We start from the raw sequence: 22,942 nt of genomic DNA, 5'->3' as shown, positions 1-22,942 counted from the left end.
TTTAGATATGAGCTCACTATTATAAAGAATTGTTACTCCCACATTCCTGATGCATCCCATGTCCGCTGAATGGAAATGCTTTACTTTTCTGTTACTCTTCAATGGGGAGTACCTTCTTTTCTCTATCCATTCTATCCAAAATTTCAGTGTAGAGACTCATCATCTGTCAAAACACAAATATGTGTAACACACTGGTTTTCGTTTTCACGATACTCCACACACATGTAAGATCGTCATTCTATAGTTCTTTTACTCCGAAAACCACGGTACGATATTCAGTCTACAGTTCTTTCTCGCTTACTATTCCTATAAGTTGCGTCACAACGATTCCTTTATGAGAAGTCTTTTCTCAATTCACTACACTTAATTATTTTTTGCAGTAATCTAAAGCTTATGTTCATTTAAAATAAATTACATTTTGTCCTGTTAAATTATTATCCTCTACGCCTGTTGGAACTCCCCCAAAGCAACTAAGCCTTGGATGAATTCTGTCAGATGATTCCTGGGAACAGTAAAGGCTAAGAGGTGTGAATGTCTCTGTACGCCCAGATCAAAACACAAGAAAACACATATCATAGTATCGTAATAGATGCAGCACAGGAGGTCGCCATTCGGCCCATCATGCCTGTGCCGGCCCTTTGAAAGAGCTATCCAATTAGTCCCATTCCCCTGCTCTTTCCCCATAGCCCTGTAAATTTTTTCCCTTCAAGTATTTATCAAATTCCCTTTTGAAAGTTACTATTGAATCTGCTTCCACCACTCTTTCAGGCAGTGCATTCCAGATCATTAGAACTCACTGCGTAAAAAAATGTTTCCTCATGTCGCCTCTGGCTCTTTTGCCGATCACCTTAAATCTGTGTCCTCTGGTTACCGACCCTTCTGCCACTGGAAACAGTTTCTCCTTATTTACTCTCAAAACTGTTCATGTTTTTAAACACCTCTATCAAATCTCCTCTTAACCTTTTCCGCTCTAAGGAGAATAACCCCTTACAAACAAGATGGAGCAATCAGATGATAGAGCTTCCTCCCCACCTATAGTTACTCTCATCCAAAATCCTAGGTTGCTGAAACTAAGTAGGATGGCAAGGATCTACACGCTCCTTAGGAAATCTGTATCCATATCATCCACCAAATCAAAGTAATACATGGTTTACAAATCTATAAACCACAAAACATCCCAATATCTGGAACATTACTTGAACCAGGATTGGAAAAAGCTACTTTGGGGTGAGCTAGTGTATTAGATTCTGAAACATAATCAATAAGCTGCCAAAGCTGACCAAGATTTTAACCCCTACAACAGAACAAGCATGCTATATAGTTGCTTGTCTCATGAGGAGTGAGAACACTGGTCTTATGGCAAAAGAATCATGAGTCTCGAATTGTGTTTTATTGCCTCCAGTTCCCCTGTTTCATTTCACATGCTGTGCACATTGCTGTACAAGCAAATTAATTAATTTGTTTTTAATAATTGTTCTCCTCGCTTTATTTTTAGCAGTCATTTTGGACTTATGTTCGATAACTGTGTTTGTTCCCTGACCATTTGTTACCCTTATTCTTTACCTTGGTCTGATCTTTACTCTAATCTCTTATTTCTTTTATCTTCAGACTTGTGTTATTTTCACCTGATCCATCCCCCTGTCCCTTTCTAGTTTAAAATCCTATCCACAGCCCTATTTATCCTTTCCGCTAGGACACTGTTCCCATTCTGGTTCAGGTGGAGCCCGTCCCAGTGGTACAGCTCCTTCCCGTTCCAGTACAGCTGCCAGTGTCCCATAAAATGGAACCACACCAGTCTTTCAGACATGCTTTCACCTTCCTGATCTGTCTATCCCTATGCCAAGTAGCACTTGGCTCGGGTAGTAATCCCGAGATTACCACCCGTAAGATTTTTTTTTAGTTTAGTTCCTAACTTCTGATATTCTTATAGCAGGACCTCCTCCCTTTTCTTCCCTCTATCATTGGTCCCAACATGGACCATGACAACTGGATCTTCACCTTCCCTTTCCAAGTTACTCTTCAGTTGCTCTGAAATTCCTTTACCCTTGCATCAGGTAGGCAACACACCCTCCTGGACAATCAGTCGCAACTGCAGAGGACACTATCTATCCCCCTAATTATCGAATCCCCTATGACTACAACCGTTCTATTCTGCTCCTCCCTCCCCTTGGACTGCCTCCTGTTCCACTGTGCCATGGTTAGCATTCTGGCTGTCCACCCCGCATCCTTATCCTCACAGGTAGCAAGTACATTGAAACTGTTGGATGCGACCAGTGTCTGTGCGACCTCCTTCTCTACCTCCCCTTGGTTCCCCTTACCCTGCTGACTAACAGTCACATTCTCCCTTTCCTATACCTGTGCTTTCCTCTGAGATGTGACTGCAGAAAACTATCCAAAAATTCCTACCCCTCCCTCATGTGTCAGAGTGTCTCTAACTCGCATTCCAGCTCAAGGACTCTGAGCTGGAGTATCTCAAGGCAGAGACATTTCCTGCAGATGTGCCAATCGGGAACAGTCTTACTGTCCACAAACTCCTACATATCAGAGTCCTGACACATAGGGCTTGATGTTACCAGGGCTGCAGGTTCGCGGCGGGGGGGGCTATTGGGCGCGTGGGTAACGCGCCTGGCGAAATCAGTCTGCCCCCCCCCGCGAAATCGCAGCCTAATTGAATCCACTTACCTGGTCTTCCGGGTTCCCCACTGCTGATCTGAGCGTCAGGCGGACTGCGCATGCGCAGTAAGCTCTGTCAGCTGGAGGAGCTCTATTTAAAGGGGCAGTCCTCCACTGACAGATGCTGCAACAAATAGAAAAAATTACAGCATGGAGCAGCCCAGAGGGAAGGCTGCTCCCAGTTTAATGATGCCTCACTCCAGGTATCATTAGATGGGGTGAGGAGGAGGAGGACAGAGATCTTCCCCCAGGCGGGCAGGAGGAAGCGGCTTGCCTCTGCCACCAGGAAGGCCTGGCTCGAGGTGGCAGAGGAGGTCACCTGCACCACCAACATATCGCCCACCTGCATACAGTGCAGGAGGCGCTCCAATGACCTCAGTAGGTCAGCCAAAATGAGTACACTTAAATCATTCCTCTACACTCCATCTGCCACATCACCGCCCCCACCCCACACCTCCTTCTGCACTGCCAACACTACTCTGTCACATCACCCCTCATACTCACTCAAAGCTCATCCTCATCTTACCTGCATTTACTCACCTCGCCAGTACTCATCCCACCACTACCACTCAACCTAATCCTCATACAATCTCATGGCTCTATCTCATTCTCAGCCTCTCATGCATCTCTTTCACAGTCAGCCTCACTCAACCTGCCACTACCTGTGCTGCAGCCACAGGGCATGCATCACATATGTGCAGTAGGCAGCGTAAGGCAAACGTGTCGTGAGCATGAAGGGGATGCACAAGGGTGTTTGAGGGTTTGTCATGGTTTTTACTATTGAATTTCTGACCAACTCACATTACATATTATATTGGCACCACTACTGCCACGTCTTTGTGAATTTTGTCTGGTTTGTGCAATAATGCCCTTTCCTGAAGATCACAATGAAGACCCACAACTGATGACACCCATTGTGTCACTGCAGAGTGGGTGTAGGTGTATTTGCAGGGCTCTTTTGTGCAGACGACTGAGAGACGTCGGCGATGTTCCTGGTGGCACCCTGGAAGGATGCGGAGGAGAAGTTGTTGAGGGCAGTGGTGACTTTGAGAGCGACAGGTAAGAAGATGGTGCTCGGGCCAACTGGGAGCAGCTCGGCATGAAGGCTTTTATTGCTAGGGGGATAGAATATAAAAACAGGGAGGTATTGCTGCAGTTATATAAGGTATTGGTGAGACTGCACCTGGAATACTGCATACAGTTTTGGTGTCCATACTTAAGAAAAGACATACTTGCTCTCGAGGCAGTACAAAGAAGGTTCACTCGGCTAATCCTGGGGATTAGGGGGTGGACATATGAGGAGAGGTTGAGTAGATTGGGACTCTACTCATTGGAGTTCAGAAGAATGAGAGGCGATCTTACTGAAACATATAAGATTGTGAAGGGGCTTGATCAGTTGGATGCGGTAAGGATGTTCCCAAGGATCTGTGAAACTAGAACTAGGGGGCATAATCTTAGAATAAGGGGCTGCTCTTTCAAAACTGAGATGAGGAGAAACTTCTTCACTCAGAGGGTAGTAGGTCTGTGGAATTTGCTGCCCCAAGAAGCTGTGGAAGCTACATCATTAAATAAATTTAAAACAGAAATAGACAGTTTCCTAGAAGTAAAGGGAATTAGGGGTTACGGGGAGCGGGCAGGAAATTGGACATGAATTTAAATTTGAGGTTAGGATCAGATCAGCCATGATCTTATTGAATGGCGGAGCAGGCTCGAGGGGCCGATTGGCCTACTCCTGCTCCTATTTCTTATGTTCTTATGTAGATGTCCACGACTACATGTCGAGTGACTCTGAGCCTCCGTGTGCACTGCTGCTCAGAGAGGTCCAGGAAGCTGAGCCTCGGTCTGTGGACCCTGTGGCGAGGGTAGTGCCCTCTGCGACGCATCTCTCTCTGCGGTTGCCCTCCCTCCTGCTGTGCAGGTGGATGTGTCACAGCACTCTGTTGTGGAGCTCCACGTGTCAGAGGTGGACGGCGTGGACGGCGAGGCTGGTGATGCTGTTCGCCCTCCGAGGAGGTCATGACTGCAGCTACGGCGGCCCCCATCCGGAAGATGTACATCTGAGGGGGTCCGCAAGGTAGGTACATGTCTCTGGACCCCGGGGTAAGTGTGCAAGTTGGGGAATTTTCTTGTCAGGAGGAGGGTGGTGGAGGCCAAACTTTATCCCAAGTGACAGAGTGGCCTCCTGCAATGAGTGAGGGTCTTCCCCACCCCCCCCCACCTGTCAAATGGACCTTTGCAGCTGCCACAGGCTGATAGCTGCAACACGTCCATTTCAACTGGGAGTGTTTCCCCCAGTATGGGAAACAGTCCCAGTTGTCTCTAAAATCCCACCCCTCCTGACATATTCCCTTAATTAGGTCTGTTAATGAACTGAAATACCTCAGTATGTCAAGTGGCACCCCGCTGGCTTTAATTGCCTGCGGGAGTCCCACATGCGGGGGCTGCGCGCGCACGTCGGCGCGTCTGTGGGGAACCCGGAAGTGGGCGGGTTGGAGCCGGGCTCCCAACCCGCTCCGGGATTCCCTGATTTTCGGAGCCCCCCCGCCAGGAACGCACCCTATAGCGGGTGCTAAAATAGAGCCCATGGTCTACACTGCCATTTTTAGTTTTTATTTATTTATTTATTAGTAGTAATTTAATTCTAGATATAATACAATTGCTTGAGATCTAGACTATATTTAGTAGATGGATTTAGCTTGATTTCAGATTAATTTGTAATTAATTAGTCTTGTTTTTTGTTTGTTAACTTCTTTATTTCAGTATCCCCTTAACTCCTATTTATTATTTATGTATACCAGATTTTTATTTAATGCAATTCGGATCCCTTTAATGTTGGTATCCTCTATTTAGTTAATTTTAATTTTATCCCCTTAGATCTAATTAATTACTCTGATTATTTATTTATATATTTACTGTTGTCCCTTGGTTTAAATTACTTAGCATCTCCTTCCCCCTCTCACCAAATTCCTGTCGTCACTGTTTAGCAACTCACTCCGTTTAGTAGATTCACCCAACTCTCACCAAGCTCTGTGCTTAAAGCTCTGAATGAATTCAAATCCTACCACAGCAAGTTGGAAAAGTGAATGCAATCAATCTGTTAATTTGTGGGCTGGAACCTGATGAAACAACCACAAATGTTGCCGAATTGTCATAAAAACCCAATTGGTTCACTAATATCCTTCAGGGAAGAAACCTGTCACCCCTACCATGTCTGACATATATGTGACTCCAGTCCCATACTTTGTGGTTGACTCTTAATATCACCAAGGCAACTAGGAATGGGCAATAAATATTGCCTTGCCAGTGACTATTGACGACCATGCCTTCAGCCGCCTATGCTCAATGTTCTGGAATTCCCTTCCTAAATTCCTTGGCCTCTTCACCTCCTTGACCTCCTATAACAGCCTCTTTAAAACCTACCTCTTTGACCAAGCTTTTGGTCACCCCTGCTAATATCTCCTTCTTTGGTTTGGCATCTTTTTTTTTGATTACGCCTTTGTGAAATGCTTTGGAAGGCTTTCTACATTAAAGTCGCTACATAAATGCAAATTGTTGTTATAAATGGAGGCTAACGACTGAAGAAGAGGTTTTAAAACTTGTTCTGTAAGTGAGAGATAGTTACTGTGAGGCTGCTCTTACCTGACTTTCATAGCTGGCCCTGAGAGATCCCAGATGTTTGAGGAAGCGCATTCCAAGCCCACACCACCGTTCTGCCTTGGAGTATTTCCCCAAACTGTACAAGGAAGCCCCAGTATTCCATCCTCGAGTCATCAGCCACAGAATCTCCATCTCTGGGTATTCCTCCTGCTGCATATAGGAAATAGATAGCCTAAGACATAGTGGGGCCGATTTTGCTCACCCAGCCCCCCCACCCCCACCCCAAAGTACAAGTTGGGCAGAAAGCACCCTCAGTGCACTGTTCCTGATCAGATCCATACATGCCCCTATGATCATCTTCAGGTCATTTAAATATTGTGGGCTAGTCATGCCATGTGTCTATAACTTGCGACAAACCCATTCAGGGGAGGAAGTGTGAGGGCTACTGCAGGCCTTCAAGATCTGCAGAAGCTTAAAGGTACAGTACTGCTTTGGGAGATTTGGCTGCCAGCCTGTTGTTGGAAGTTTGGCTACATATCCTGAAAATCTCAAAGCTGCATCTGTCGTAATGTTTCTTTGGAAGTTGTGTGAGATGTCTGAAGACTCAGGGCCCCCTGCTTTGACAAGGAAAGCACAAAAAAAATGGTCAAAATTCTTTTTCTTTGCCATAACCACATGGTGTTCAAGAGAGTGAGACTTAGAATATGGCAGGTGGTGGTAATGTACTGTACTGAGGACATGGCTGTAGTGCAGAAAAAAAAATTCAAGAACTTCACTAGGAGTGACAAGATGGTCGCTTAAAGTCAGGTACTATAACAACTAGTCCTGGCATCATCCCTTCCTTCTTTCCCATGCACTCCTTCACTGCTCTCCACTTTCCCATGGGTGCCCACCACAATACATTGTGCACTTTCCAGCACCAGCTCCTTCATCATAAAATGTGTAGGCCTACAGCCAGCTCCTTCCATGATCAATACCTTCATGCTGCACATTCTACCTTCACAAACCCTAAGCCCTAACTCACTGCCTAAATAGTAAGTATGGCTGCTCCACTGGACATCCTTCATACCTACAGGTTTTGGAGGAAGATCAGAAGAAATATGAACTGGACCCCTGTTTATAATGTAGGCAATCAATAAGGATCTGAACTTATGACAGCACCATTCATACCAGCGAAGGATGAGTTATTTAGATATATCTGACATGATGGCACAGGAAATAATGATTCCCAAGGTAGGTTGTGATGGAAGTGTGCCTTCTCCTGTCCAAACCTGGAACCCACATCCAGGACAATGATGACTATCAAAATAGCAGCTTCCTTGATTTTGTTGATCCTGCTTGCAGCGCTACTTAACTCGACTGATTTCTGGGATGATGGGGTTATCTTATGAAGAAAGGTCGGACACGTTGAACCTGTATACATTGGAGTTTAGAAGAATGAGAGGTGATCTTACTGAAACATATAAGATCCTGTGGGGAAAAGGGGTAGAAGCTGAGAGGATGTTTCCCCTTGTGGGAGAGACTAGAACTAGGGGCCACAGTTTAAAAATAAGGGGTCTCCCATTTAAGATGGAGATGAGAATTTTTTTCTCATAGGGTCGTAAGTCTGTGGAACTCCCTTCCCCAAAGAGCGGTGGAGGCAGGGTCATTGAATATTTGTAAGGCTGAGTTAGATAAATTCCTGATTAACAAGGGAGTCAAAGGTTATAGTAATTAGATGGGAAAGTAGGGTTGAGGTCACAATCAGATCAGCCATGATCTTATCAAATGGCACAGCAGGATTGAGGGGCTAAATGACCTACTCCTGCTCTTAATTCATATGTTCGTATGTTCATCTGTTCGTACGTTCACTACGGGGTCATTCCAAGCAGTAGCAAGAGATATGTGTCAAATCTCCAAACCTGCAATTCATAGGTGCATCACACAGCTAACTGTTGCCTTGTTTGCTCAATTAAGAGACTTTATTAATTTCCCTTTGGAAAATAGCTAGCAGTCCAAAAAAGCCCTGCACTTTTAATGCCTGGCTAGACTCCCTAAAATGCAGGGTATTATTGATGGCATTCATGTGGCCATACAAGGCCCTAACACTAATGCTATCCCCTTTATGGTTAGAAAGGGTATCCACCCATCAATATACAAATAGAATCTGACCACAGCTTGTTAGGCTGGTAGCTCCAGATTCATTTATTTTGCAGCAAACAATGGTGTCACCATTATTGAAAGGCCATGAATACCGGATGCATAGCTGCTGGGGGCCCATGGTTATCCACTTTTGTTCTGGCTAATGCCCCTTTGAGAAATATATGAACAATGCCTGAAGAAAGATGCAAGGTGTATACAGCCACCTGTGTCTTGGTGAAGCATAATGTCAGATGCTCAAGAAAAGGTTCCAATATACTGACAGATCTGGAAGAGTCCACTAATATGGTCTAGGCAATGTCTTGAAGATTACCATGGAACAGGTTGAAGAGGGGATCGGGTTGAAGAGGAGAAACAGGCTGAACTGGTAGCAGGTGAGGAGCCTGATCAGCCACCTGTACACTGCGAAAACCATAAAACTGGCTCTTATTAATGACACCTTCACTTAAGTCCCTCTAATATCCCTCTAAATAGGTAGTCACGTAGCACTGCACAGTCACAGTTTGTGGACTCTTCCATAGATGCCCCTGTTGGCCAGGGGCTGCAGAAAACGACTGAGTTTAATTCGAATTGCTAACAAAGACACTAACTTTTGAACTGAAGTGACCTGGAGTTCAGTCACTGGTCTGAGCTGGCTGAAACCGGTTTGAATTCGTTCCGCTTCTAAGAGACAAAAGGAGCTCTGATGAGACACCAGTCCTTTTTTAGAAAAGGAGTAATGAGGTGATGCTACCTAGCCCCTTGGAATAGAGCCAATCAGGGGATGACACTGACCACTCGAGGAACTTTAAGCCAACCGGAGAAGACAGCATCATTCGAAAAGACAGGCTTGAAGTTAAAACTGAAGAATTGCAGGCTTGGTCCCAGTTTGTGAGGGAAACTCTGGAGACTAACCATCACAGAAGTAGGGACCCTACGTCAGGGACGTAGAGACTACGTCAGGGACGTAGAGACGACGTCAAGAAAGAGAGAACGTACGCCTGGCCAGCGGCAGCTCTCCTTTCCGGGTAATATAATATCCTTTCTATTCTGTGACCACTCAGGGAGTGTTAGTCAGAGAAACCTAGTGGGTGTGCGTTTAAATCCTAGTTTGAGTATAAAACTGTATAACCTGCTGTAAACTGCATGCCTATATCTAGCCAGACGTATAAGCGGTATGTACATGATCTAATAACGTTAATAAAGCGAATTGAGAATTAAGAGAGAATTGACTGTCTCCTCTGTGTACTAAGACCAATAATTGTAACCGGTGACTTCCGGTCAACACCCCCAAACTATGCAGGGCTTGGTACACTCTCAAATACTGTAGGAGTGAGTGAACCAGGATGCTGTGAGGTGCTACGGCCAGAGCTGCCATTGCTCCCTAGGGTTTTCTTGCCATGGGAACCTCTAGGATCAGAAAAACATGTTACAATGCTGCTAGTAAGACATCACTTCAAACACAACTTAAATGGCAAGATGCTAAGGCTGATTTGCTGTGCATTACTAGTAATAATGCAGTGATTTTAACTGCATTATTACTAGTAGGAATCTCATGGCGACAGAAGCCAGCGGATGAGGGCACAGGTTTCTTTCAGAATAGGATCCATTTAGAACGCATCCCTCTGGCACAAGTTTCAAGTATAGAGCGATGGCCTCTTCAGTTCCATGTTTTATTTCATTTTTTTTCACTCCCCTTGTCTCTGTCTCTCAGTCTGTCATTATTTCCTCACTCACCAAACTTTCTATAATGACTAATGCTTCCTCATAGTAAGACCAGACTTCCTCCAGGATTCGAGGTTCAATTTCGGTCACTCCTGTGGGAAGTGAGATCTGGATCAGGCTGTGAAGAAATTTGCTGTGAAAAAAAATGCAAATTAGTCCTTAATGACAGTCCTCCAAACATTAAAATAAGGTTTCAACTCCCTCCCGCAAATAGACAAATAGTCTTTTTAAAAAGTAGCATGTTGGCACCTCAGAAGACTAGTACAAAAGTTTGATGTCCCTACTTTGTTGAGTTGCATTACTAAACAATACAATGAAAAGATGCCCTCAAACTGAGGCCAGATATCTTCCCACAGAAGACAAAAAGGAAGGAGAATTGTCACCTAGTTATTTGTAAACAGGAGGATCTGTGCTGCAGGAGGATCATGGCATTGGGAAGCCAGGAAGGGAGAAAATAATTAGATAATTCTGTGGTCATCCACAGTCAACTAATGTGGACAACTTTGCCCTTTACCTAACGATAGTCCTTCACCAGGCCACCGTGTACTATTGTAATGAGCAATAAATACTGTGGCTACAAGAGCAGGTCAGAGGCTGGGTATTCTGCAGCGAGTGACTCACCTTCTGACTCCCCAAAGCCTTTCCACCATCTACAAGGCACAAGTCAGGAGTGTGATGGAATACTCTCCACTTGCCTGGATAAGTGCAGCTCCAACAACACTCAAGAAGCTCAACACCATCCAGGACAAAGCAGCCCACTTGATTGGCACCCCATCTACCACCTTAAACATTCACTCCCTTCACCACCGGCGCACCGTGGCTGCAGTGTGTACCATCTACTGCAGCAACTCGCCAAGGCTTCTTCGATAGTACCTCCCAAACGTGCGACCTCTACCACCTAGAAGGACAAGGGCAGCAGGTGCATGGGAACACCACCACCTGCACATTTTCCTCCCAAGTCACACACCATCCTGACTTAGAAATGTATCGCCGTTCCTTCATCGTCGCTGGGTCAAAATCCTGGAACTCTCTACTTAACAGCACTGTGGGAGTACCTTCACCACACGGACTGCAGCGGTTCAAGGCGGCGGCTCACCACCACCTTCTCAAGGGCAATTAGGGATGGGCAGTAAGTGCTGGCCTTGCCAGCAACGCCCACATCCAATGAATGAATAAAAAAATAATTCTTGCAACCCTTGCAACATGCAATCCATTCACTGCGACTAGTTAAAGGTATGAAGTCGAACTATCTACATTGGTGCTGACTGCACAACTTACTGTCTCATACCCTATGAACTAAGGTGACCTCCCTGTTTGCGTTGCAGATTTCTAAGAGGCCAGTAGTGGTTAGTCCCTCCCTAAACTTCTCCACCTCTCTTTCCTCCTTTAAGACCCTCCTTAAAATTTACCTCTTTGACCTGTCCTAATGTCTCCTTCTTTGGCTCGGTGTTATTTTTGTTTGATTACACTCCTGAGAAGTACCTTGGGATATTTTACTATGTTAAAGGCGCTATATAAATGCAAGTTGTTTGTTTTGTGACCAAGTTACTTCATAAAACACAAGTCTACATTTCCCCTGACTTCATCCAATCACCAAAAGCTGAAAACATTCACAGAAATGAACTCAGCCATGGTATCAGCCGTAGCTCAATTGGTAGCACTCTCGCCTCTAACTTAGAAGGTTGTAGGTTCAAGTCCCACTCCAGAGACTTGAGCACAAAATGCAGGCTGACACTCCAGTGCAGTACTGAGGGAGTGCTGCATTGATGGGGGTGCTGTCTTTCAGATGAGTTGTTAAACCGAGGCCCTATCTACCCTCTCAGGTGGATGTAAAAGATCCCACCACACCATTTCAAAGAAAAGCAGGGGGGTTATCCCTGGCCAATATTTATCCCTCAACCAACATCACTAAAAAACAGATTATCTGGTCATTATCACATTGCTGTTTGTGGGAGCTTGCTGTGTGCAAATTGGCTGCTACATTACAACAGTGACTACACTTCAAAAATACTTTATTGGCTGTGAAGCGCTTTGGGATATCATGAAAAGCGCTATATTAAATGCAAGTCTTGCTTTCTCAGAACTCTATATGCACAAGCCTTGTTCACTTTACAGAACAAAATATTCTCCAGAAAGGGCCAATAATTCCAATAACCTTATCTACAACTACTTCTTAACACGATGTCCACCTTTTGTGCCAGCTAATTTACTTGATAGTGGTCTGAGTATACTGCTTCTACAAGGTGATCCCTGAGTGAGATAAGGTTGAGAGATGGATGGCTGGTATGGTTCCCCCTGGAGCTCTAGAGATCCGAAGTGACTCCCGTCTCAAGAAAGCAGCTGTCCCAGAGGGAGCAGCTTCCAGCAGCCTTTCTATTGCATTAGCAAGGGATGCCGCGCCATGTCTGAAGTTCCCTCATGTAGAGGTATTGGAGGAGGCCTTAAGGCGGCAGACTAAACACCACTCTACGATAAGACAGTGCGCCTATTCCTTGCAGCCCACTGCTGGGCACCAGCTCAAAGGAGATATTGATTGGTGTCAGTACAGATGAAATAGTCCCAACCAGGTCTTGGCATCAAGATGCTAAGAACAGTTTCTATGGACATTGGTGGCTTCCAGAGTGATATAGATACTTTAAACAGGACACTTTCACAGGGCTTCCAACCTATCAGGAGTGGTAGTACCACTCCAAACCTGCCTGCACAGCAAATCAGAGTCCAGGAGAAAATTTCAGCAGGTTACTGGCTGATTCATATTGGCAGGTGGCATTCTCCCTCCACCAGTAACCCAACGGGAGGGATATCCAGGCCCTGATTTCACTGCCTGCAGATATCTGACTTCTGCTTGGCTGCCCTCCTCCAGCCTCACCCGTGGCAGGTTCAGCAGCTGGCTCGCTGGCTGGTTTGTCCATAGAACAACATGAGGCATCTGGCCTCCCACCTATGCGACAACCTAGTTGTGCTTATAGGCCATAAAATGATAGGCACATATGCCTAGCTGCTTGAAAGTTTTACATTCCTGATTGTAACCAGATTCTTAAATCCCCTAAAACTATCTCCAGAAATCTGTCTCTTAGCATCAAATGGCAAAGACTTTTGTAGTCTTCTGCACATTCGCTTTCCAGCTACAACTACTACTTGTCTTTGAGCTGGATAAACATTTTCCTGTAAGTACGGTGCAGATTCTTTTAGTTTCTTAAATTTCTGCCTGTAATCTTCAGGTGTTAAATCATAAGCCCCGAGAATATCACGCTTTACAATAATATAGTTTTTCCTTCTCTTCTGCCCTATGCTGGCACTGTTTCTCCTCCTTGTTCACCTCAAAATTGCTTTGTTCCCTCTGTTCCTGCAATCTGCATTGCTCTCATTCTCCTCGTCATCTATCTCCCTCAAGGTCTAATTGAAAATCATGCTCTTTTAGCTGAAACTCTGTCTTGTTTTCTTGTCAGACAGACTAACTCTTCTGCATTCTGACCTATCGAGCTTGCCTTCCTGTGGCACTTTTGCTTCAGCATCCTCCCTGTTGTAAAAGCTAGACTGCCGTTACGGTCCCTGTGTCTCTCTTCTCCACTTCACCACTAGACAGATATCAAAGGGTTTTCCAACAAATGAGAGGTGTTTTCCGATTACCCAGACACGCTGACAAGACGACTTGACATTCAAATATCCTTTTTGTCATATAACAATGGATACCATTGGTATGGCTGCCCCATCAGCACTTTTCATTGTCACAATCATAATACCACCGACACTGGTATTGATGTCATAATTTCTGACAAATATAACAACCGGACTTCGTTCTATTCTAGCACATTCCCAAAAAGCGTTCTGGTGATTGCTGTTTTTTTTCAAAACTGCTCATGTGGGCATCAGTCAAAAAATATCACACCATGCCTATGAGTCTTTTATACACAAAATATATCGACCAACTAAACATCTAAATTCTAAATTCTGATTGCCCAACAATTCCAGGTAACAGGGAAAGCTTACGTGAACTAACAAGCTCTCATGTGGTCATAAAATCCCTCTGGCTTGGTTACTGACCTGCATCGTATTACATCCATATCAGGCTGCTTCTTTTGAAGAGATAAGGCAATCTTCAAGGCCTTTTTACAGACTGATGGGTAGTGAGCAGGAGATTCCATGGATAAGGCTTTAATTTACAAGAGAATAAAGAGTCTATTATCCTCCATACAGTGGACAGACTGTACATATCCGAAGATCGATTAGCAACTTTATCTAATAAGATACTATTCTTTTTGTTGGTTGATTCAGCAATCTAGGAACTGCAACAATACTGGATTGGTGATCTCTTTCCATAGCAAGTGGATAGCTGTCAGTGGAAAAAAATCAGTGGAGTAAGTTCAAATAATTTCCACCCCCCCCCCGCCACCATCCCACAACTGCTCTAAGTTTACAAACTGGTACAAAATTATTTTTGGAATAAGCTAATAGTGGATAATTGCGACAAAATTAGGAAGTTCTGTCTTTGCTTTTGTCTAGTTCAAATAGTTAAGGTTTAAAATGAAGGCTGGTCTTCACCGTAAGTGCAAAATGGTGAACCACATACACTCTACATAAACCAAGCAGAGTGTTGTCCACAAATTAGCTAATAGGATCATAAGAAATAAGAGTAGAAATAGGCCATATGGCCCCTTGAACTTGCTCCGCTGTTCAATAAGATCACGTCTGATCTTCTACCTCAAGTTCACTTTCCCGCCCTATCCCCATATCCCTTGATTCCCTTAGTGTCCAAAAATCTATTGATCTCAGTCTTGAATATACTCAACAACTGAGCAGTCACAGCCCTTTGGGGTAGAGAATTCCAAAGATTCACAACCCTCAGTGAAATTTTTCCTCATCTCAGTCCTAAATGGCCGACCCCTTATCTTGATTTTATGGTCCCTGGTTCTAGACTGTCCAGCCAGGGGGAACAGCCTTTCAGCATCTACCCTGTCAAGCCCTCTAAGAATTTTATACATTTCCATTAAATCACCTCTCATTCTTCTAAACTCCAGAGAATATAGGCCCATGCTACACAATTTCTCCTCATAGAACAACCCTATCATCCCAGGAATCAATCTAGTGAACCTTTGATACAACCCTTCTAATGCAAGTATATCCTTCCTTAGGTAAGGAAACCAAAACTGTACACAGTACTCCAGATGTGGTCTCACCAGAGCCCTATATAAATGCAGCAAGACCTTCTTACTCTTATTCTCCAACCCGCTTGCAATAAAGGCTAATATACCATTTGCCTTCCTAGTTGATTGCTGTACCTGCACGTTAATTTTTTGTGATTCGTGTACAAGGACACCCAAATCCCTCTGAATACCAACATTTCTTAGTCTCTCACCTTTTAAAAAATATTCTGCTTTTCTATTCTTCCCACCAAAGTGGATAATTTCACATTTCCCCACATTATTCACCTTTTACCACCTTCTCGCCCACTAACTTAACCTATCCATATCCCTTTGCAGCCTCTTTGCGTCCTCCTCACAGCTTACTTTCACACCTAGCTTTGTGGCATCAGCAAACTTGTATACTTTACACTCGGTCCCCTCATCCAAGTCATCGATATATATATTGTAAACAGCCAAAGTCCAAGCAGTGATCCTTGCGGCACCCCACTAGTTTCAACCTGCCAACCTGAAAATGACCCATTTATTCCTACTCTCTGTTTTCTATCTGTTAACCAATCCTCAATCCATGCTAATATATTACCCCCAATCCCATAAGCCCTAATATTGTGTAACAACTTCTTTTGTGGCACCTTATCGAATGCCTTTTGAAAATCCAAATATACTACATCCACTGGTTCCCCCTTGTCTACCCTGTCAGTTACACTCTCAAAGAATTCTAATAGATTTGTCAAACACGATTTCTCTTTCATAAAACCATGTTAACTCCGCCTAATCATTTTATGATTTTCTAGTGCCACGTCCTTAATAATAGATTCTAGCATCTTCCCTACTACTGATGTCAGGCTAACTGGCCTGTGATTCCCTGTTTTCTCTCTCTCTCTTTTCTTGAATAGCAGGGTTACATTTGCTACCTTCCAATCCAGGGACCGTTCTAGAATCTAGGGAATTCTGGAAGATCAAAACCAATGCACCCACTATCTCTGCAGCCACCTCTTTTAAAACTGTAGGATGTAGGCCATTAGGTCCAAGCGATTTGTCAGTTTTTAGTCCCATTAATTTCTCCAGTACTTTTTCTTCACTAATATTAAATACTTTGGGGCCAATTTCGGATGGCCGAGCAGGTGCATTGGGGGCGGGGGGCTCCTAAAACGGCGGAATCCTGGAGCGGGTTCGGAGCCCGGCTCCAACCCGCTGACTTCCAGGTTCCCCAATGACGTGTTCTGGTGTGCGCGCAGCTCCCGCATGCGGGACTCCCACCAGCAATTAAAGCCAGCGGGATGCTGCTTTAGATCGTTATTTAGATACTTGAGGTACTTGACAGACCTCATTGACTGGAGATTTTGGCAGGGGTGCAATTTTGAAGGATCCTCAGCATGTTTCCCATGCTGTGGGAAACACTTTCTGTTGGAGCAGACGTGTTTCAGTCAGCAGCCAGTGGGAGATGCAAAGGATTATTTGACAGTTGGGGGGAATACCTCATTTATTGCAGCAGGGCAAAGTTTTGGCTGCAACACCTTTGTCTTTCCACTCAAAATTATTAATTTATACCCTAAACTCTACTGTGCAAACACATTTACCTACTTTGTGGACCCCCTCAAACTCACACCGTCAGGATGGGGGACGCCATAGCTGCATTCATCACTTCATCCGAGGACGAGCAACATCACCAGCCTTGCCAGGCACGCCGTTCACCTCCGCCACGTGGAGCTCCACAACACAGTGCTGCGCCACAGGCACCTGCACAAAATAGTCGTGCAACTACACATACACCCACTGTAGGGTGACCCAATGGGTGGCATCAAGTGTGGATGTTCATGGCGAACCTCATGAAAGAGACTTATCACGCAAGCCAGTCAAGAATGGCCAAGACACGGCAGTAGTGGTGACAATAATAATATTTAATGTGCCATTAACAAAAATCAAATACAAATGAAAAGCATGACAAATCATCAAACACCCTTGTGCATCCCCTTTGTGCTCACAAAACCTTTGCCTTAAGCTTACAAGTACTCCTATGTGGTGCTTCCCCTGTGGCTGCAGCAGAGATAGTGGCAGGTTGCTCTTGTTCATGCCCTGACAGATTAGAAGCTTTGGGCCTACGCCCTCTGGGTTTCGGTGCCCATGAGGGCCCCTCCAAAGACTGCTCAACCTGCACCTGTGCAGGGGCAGACTCGACCACCTGGAGAGGAGGCAGCATTGCGGGTACTGGTTGAGAGGGGGGCAACGGGTGAGACGTGGGAGCGCTTTGAGTGGCGTCCCCACTTTCATGTCCCCTTTCGTCATCATCCCTCTCCTGGGCCAGGCCCACATCACTCATTCCACCCTGCTGGACGACAGTTTGGAGGATATGTATGAAGCCTTGTAAGGCCAGTGATAGTGTATCTGCCTGCCTGTTTAAGGCTACAGAAAGTTGCTCACCCTGAGTCCGAAGGGCCGTTGTCAGGGCCTCAATGGACTCATCGGTGGCCGTGCTTGAAGCTCGATGGAGGCTAGCCTTCCCTCCATTGCAGACATTCCCGCACTTACCCGCGACACTATCTCAGAGATGCCCTCACATCCCTGTGACAGTATGTTTTTTTTTATTCGTTCATGGGATGTGGGTGTCGCTGGCGAGGCCGGCATTTATTGCCCATCTCTAATTGCCCTTGAGAAGGTGGTGGTGAGCCGCCTTCTTGAACCGCTGCAGTCTATCTGGTGAAGGTTCTCCCACAGTGCTGTTAGGAAGGGAGTTCCAGGATTTTGACCCAGCGACAATGAAGGAACAGCGATATATTTCAAAGTCGGGATGGTGTGTCACTTGGAGGGGAACGTGCAGGTGGTGTTGTTCCCATGTGCCTGCTGCTCTTGTCCTTCTAGGTGGTAGAGGTCGCGGGTTTGGGAGGTGCTGTCGAAGAAGCCTTGGCGAGTTGCTGCAGTGCATCCTGTGGATGGTACACACTGCAGCCACTGTGCGCCGGTGGTGAAGGGAGTGAATGTTTAGAGTGGTGGATGGGGTGCCAATCAAGTGGGCTGCTTTGTCCTGGATGGTGTCGAGCTTCTTGAGTGTTGTGGGAGCTGCACTCATCCAGGCAAGTGGAGAGTATTCCATCACACTCCTGATTTGTGCCTTGTAGATGGTGGAAAGGCTTTGGGGAGCCAGGAGATGAGTCACTCATCGCAGAATACCCAGCCTCTGACCTGCTCTTGTAGCCAGAGTATTTATATGGCTGGTCCAGTTAGAGATTCCTCCTGTACCTGTGCCACCATTCCACTCATGAAGGAGTTGGACTCCTCCATCCTCTGTGCGATTGTGGGAGTGCACATGGCACCTCGCAAATGTGTTGCTGCCCCTCGATAATTCTCCTTTTAAAGGACGGGCCCCAGGGTTCAGCATCTGTGTCCAGCTGAGCAGAACCTGGAGAAGAGCGCTCCCACCGACGCAGACTCTCCACAGCTGCCCCTGCCACCAGTGTCTGCTCGTGCTCATGTGTGTGGTAACTCACCATGTGCAACCCCAACTAACTGAGGACGGGGACCCACCAAGGTGTGTGTATCTGCGCTGGTGGATGGCTCGCTGAGATGTGACGGTCCCCCCTCAGAGGCCAGCAGGTCCTCTGAGGAATCGCCCTCCGCTGTCACGGCAGTCGCTGAAGGCCCTGTAAGAGAACGGAAGGCAATATTACGCATGATGACAGATGTTGAGGTGCTGAAGATGGCATGGCATGTTAACATAATTTGCTATTGTGAATGCTGAATGTTAAAGTTCTGTCACCAGCCGTTTGTCGGGTGGCAGTCTCGGCGTCCCCGACGGACAGGCACTTGAGGGTGCGGCTCAGTTCAAGAGCCACCTGCTCCGCGTCCGAGAGGACGACCTGATGTTGCGGTCCCCCTCCGGTCTTCGCCATCTCCCATGCATTCTGGGCTCTCTTCTCCTGTAAGGGGAGAAAGTAGAGGGGCGTGAGTAAGGGATGGTGACGTGGCCAACCGCTGAATATATTGGTTTGGGTGAGGCTGACTGTGAAAGATATGCATCAGAGGATGAGTATGAGACAGAGCCATGACATTGTATGAGGATTGGGTTGAGTGGTAGTGGTGGAATGAGTACTGGGGAGGTGAGTAAGTGCAGGTAAGTTGAGGATGAGCTTTGAATGGGTGTGAGGAGTGATGTGATAAGAGTAGTGGTGGCAGTGCAGAAGAATGAGTTGTGGGGTGGGGGCGGTGATGTGGAAGACGGATTGTAGGAGAATGAGTAAGTGTACTCACTTTGGCTGACCTAGTTAGGTCATTGAAGCACTTCCTGCACTGGATCCATGTGCGGGAGACGTTGCTGCTGCTGGTGACCTCCTCTGCCACCTCGAGCCAGGCCTTCTTGGTGGCAGAGACAGGCCACATCCTCCCGTCCGCTGGGTAGAAAATATCCCTCCTCCTCCTCACCCCATCCAGTAGGACCTGGAGTGAGGCATCGTTAAATCTGGGAGCAGCCTTTCCCCGGTCTGCTCCATGCTGTACTTTTGGTTGTTTGCTGCAGGAGCAGCATTGGAGGACTGCCCCTTTAAATAGGGCTCCTCCAGCTGACAGCCTGTGATGCAGGTGTGCAGTCCGTCCGCTGCGCAAATTGGCGACGGGAAACCTGAAAGCCACAGTAAGTGCCTTCAATTTACCCGCTATCGTGTGGGGAGCGGACGGATTTCACTGGGCGGGTTACCAATGTGCCTAGTTATCCCCCTGCTGCCATCCCGCCTCCCTGGTAATATCGGGGCCTTTAAGTTCCTCACTCTCATTAGACCGTTGGTTCCCCGCTGTTTCCGGGTATGTATTTTGTGTGTTCTATTGTGCAATGACCACAATATTGACACGACATAGGTAGTCATTTGTAATGTATAGCACAAGTGTGCCAAGGACTGAGGATCCTCATGCAGAAGGGGAATGACAGAGGAAGGGGAATGACAGAGGAATAATTTCCTTTTAGATTGAAGGGCTAGCAGTTCACTTTAAGCAGCATTTAAATAACAATACCTGCATGTACATAGTGCCTTGTCACACTGAAATGCCTCAAAGTACTTCACATATACTGAATTACTTTGAAAATCAGAGCTGTTGTTATCTGGATAAACATGACAGCTACTTTGGCAAGTAATGTCCTACAAACAATGAGATCACCAGAAAAAAGACTAATATCCAAACTGGCAGCCACTTGATGGACTAAAAATCAGAGATTGATGTGAAGCTGACATTACATTCAGCCACATTAAGTTGTCATATCCGCAGTAACCATAACTTAGAAATCAACAATTAACTTGGTGTCTACGAGTAACTTAGCTAAGATGCTAATCAGAACTAAAAGCGTTAATGCTTACACGCCAGGGTTTCCAGTGTTTTGGGCTCTATCTGCTGAAGTTGTAGCACTCTCTCCAACACATTCTCTAGCTCTGGATCATTCAGCTTAGCCTTGGCTTCAAACTCATACAGAAGTAACAGGGTCTCTGTAGGGTCTTTCGAGACATCACCTGTGGAGAGAGAAACAGTCACATTTGTTGTACAACAAAATGGCCTCATTTAGCACAGCTGCATTTTTATAGTTCAAAATATTAACATAGTTTTAAAATTCACAAAACATTGTTGGATATAATTTCAATATACTGACACATTGGCATTGAATAGGCACTGAATAGTAAAGCCTAAATTACAAAATAGATCAGCCAATACAAAAGCAATTTGTGGCACAGAAATACTGCAGTATGAAGAGGCTGCTTTACTGGGAGAAAGGAACACCCAGCATGTTCAAGCATCTCTCCACATCCACCATTATGTTGAAAATGTGTCTTAGACGAGTAAAACTTCTCTATAGAATTTACTATTTGCCAATCAGGTTCCATAATTTAGATTGAAGGTTGGATGACATGTGTTGAAGATTTGTTTTGGAAATATGACTGAGAAATGACTTTTGGGTAAATTTTTGTCCACTGCATGAATGGTAATCTGGTGGAGCGGATTACCCGCTCATCGTACAACCCGCTCAATTTTCATTCTATTGAAATCAATGGAATGAAAACTGGGTGGGTTCTATAACAGGCAGGTGATCCACTCCGCCAGATTAGCGCCCAAGCAGTGAAGATGAAAATGTATGCCACGATTCCTCACTCCAAATTGGATTTAAGCGCAGGCCAATATTATACAAAATTCCCACAGGAATAGTTTATTTTAAACTGCTCATGTGTGCACCTATTAAAAAATATCACATCATGCCCATGCGTCTCATATATTCAAAATATATCAACAAACTAACCCTATAAATTCTGGCTGCCCATCAATGCCAATCAGCACCTATAATTTGCACATGATATAGGGAGAATTGAATTATTGGACTCAGAAATGTTGAGGTCCCTTAGCCCTATCAGCCCATGTGATCTAAGCTCAACAATTCTGCTATTTGACAGATCCAGGCTGTCCTTAATTACTGACCTGCTGCTGTGGATTTCAGTGTCCCCCAAATCTCCCAACAAACTTGAATGTGCTCCTGCGCTTGAGTCAGACTCACAATCTACAAGGACAAAATAATTATTATGAAACACTAGGCTATGTGTAGAGATTTCTAATATTTTCACCTCAGTAGAATGAAGCATTTGAAAATGTAATTTTTTTTTGTTGCAAACATTGCAGAATTTCCCAAACTCCACATCATCATATATTGCACACGGGTTGCTTCTGCCTACGATAGTGAAGTCTTCATGATGCACAAGGACTTCCACTCCATTAATGTACAGCTAGACCATGACCATCTATACAGGTTCATGCAGGTCAATAACAACTTGCTTGCAGCTGTCATGATACCTTCCCCTTACAACCCCCCACTGATTTGACCTCAGACACAAAGTGCAAGATTGGCTCCTTGGAGACCAAGGCTTCCTACCACATGCCTGGTTTATGACATCAGTGCACTATCCACAAACACCTGCAGAACACAGTTATAATCATAGAATGATAGAGCACAGGAGGCCATTCGACCCATCATGCCTGTGCTAGCTCTTTGAAAGAGCTATCCAATTAGTCCTATTGCCCTGCTCTTTCTCCATAGCCCTGCAAATTTTTCCCCTTCAAGTATTTATCGAATTCCCTTTTGAAAGTTATAACTGAATCTGCTTCCACCACCCTTTCAAGCAGTGCATTCCAGATCATTCCAAAATGTATCACTTCATATTTCTCTGCATTAAATTTCATCTGACATCTATCTGTTCAATCTATTAACCTGTGCATGTTGTCACACTGAAGTCATTTGCAGTCCTCTTCACAGTTCCCCACACTCCCTATTTTGGTGGCATTTGACTCATCTGGAGATTTTCATTTATGCCCCATATACCCAAGCCCAGATCATTTCTCTATATTGAGAAGAGCAATGGTCCCAACACTGACCTCGGGGGACACCACTGTTTACATCCCTCCAGTCTGAAAAACATTGATTAACCACTAAATACTGCAGATGCTGGAAATCTGAAATAAAAATGTGGTACATGAATGTGAGAGCCATCATCGAGCATACTATAAGAACGATGAAGTAAAGATTCCAATGCCTTGACAAGACAGCCCAAAGTGTCATACATCATTGTGGTTTGCTGTACATTGCTCAACTTCGATGTGGAATAAACATGGAGCTGTCAGTGGTGGATGGCCCTCAGCCTACTTAGCAGCATCCTCAATGCTGTTAAGAA

General features: G+C 45.3%; 1 protein-coding gene across 1 annotated transcript in view; it reads right to left on the bottom strand.

Moving 5' to 3' along the window:
* The window catches only part of tex11 (testis expressed 11), a 120,386-nt gene continuing 97,444 nt past the window's right edge, over window positions 1–22,942 (bottom strand). The window contains exons 24-29 of the mRNA XM_067996730.1: window positions 21,699–21,777; window positions 20,594–20,743; window positions 14,158–14,266; window positions 10,126–10,246; window positions 6,313–6,480; window positions 1–163 (exon numbers count right to left, since the gene is read on the bottom strand). Coding sequence (XP_067852831.1) covers window positions 92–163; window positions 6,313–6,480; window positions 10,126–10,246; window positions 14,158–14,266; window positions 20,594–20,743; window positions 21,699–21,777 — 699 coding nt within the window. The 3' untranslated portion in view covers window positions 1–91. The remainder of the gene's footprint in view (window positions 164–6,312; window positions 6,481–10,125; window positions 10,247–14,157; window positions 14,267–20,593; window positions 20,744–21,698; window positions 21,778–22,942) is intronic.

This window comes from Heptranchias perlo, chromosome 15 (genome assembly GCF_035084215.1).
Source record: "Heptranchias perlo isolate sHepPer1 chromosome 15, sHepPer1.hap1, whole genome shotgun sequence".
NCBI classification, from domain to species: Eukaryota; Metazoa; Chordata; class Chondrichthyes; order Hexanchiformes; family Hexanchidae; genus Heptranchias; species Heptranchias perlo.
The sequence above is the reverse complement of the archived record's forward strand: the minus strand, read 5'-3'. Positions and strand labels throughout refer to the sequence as shown.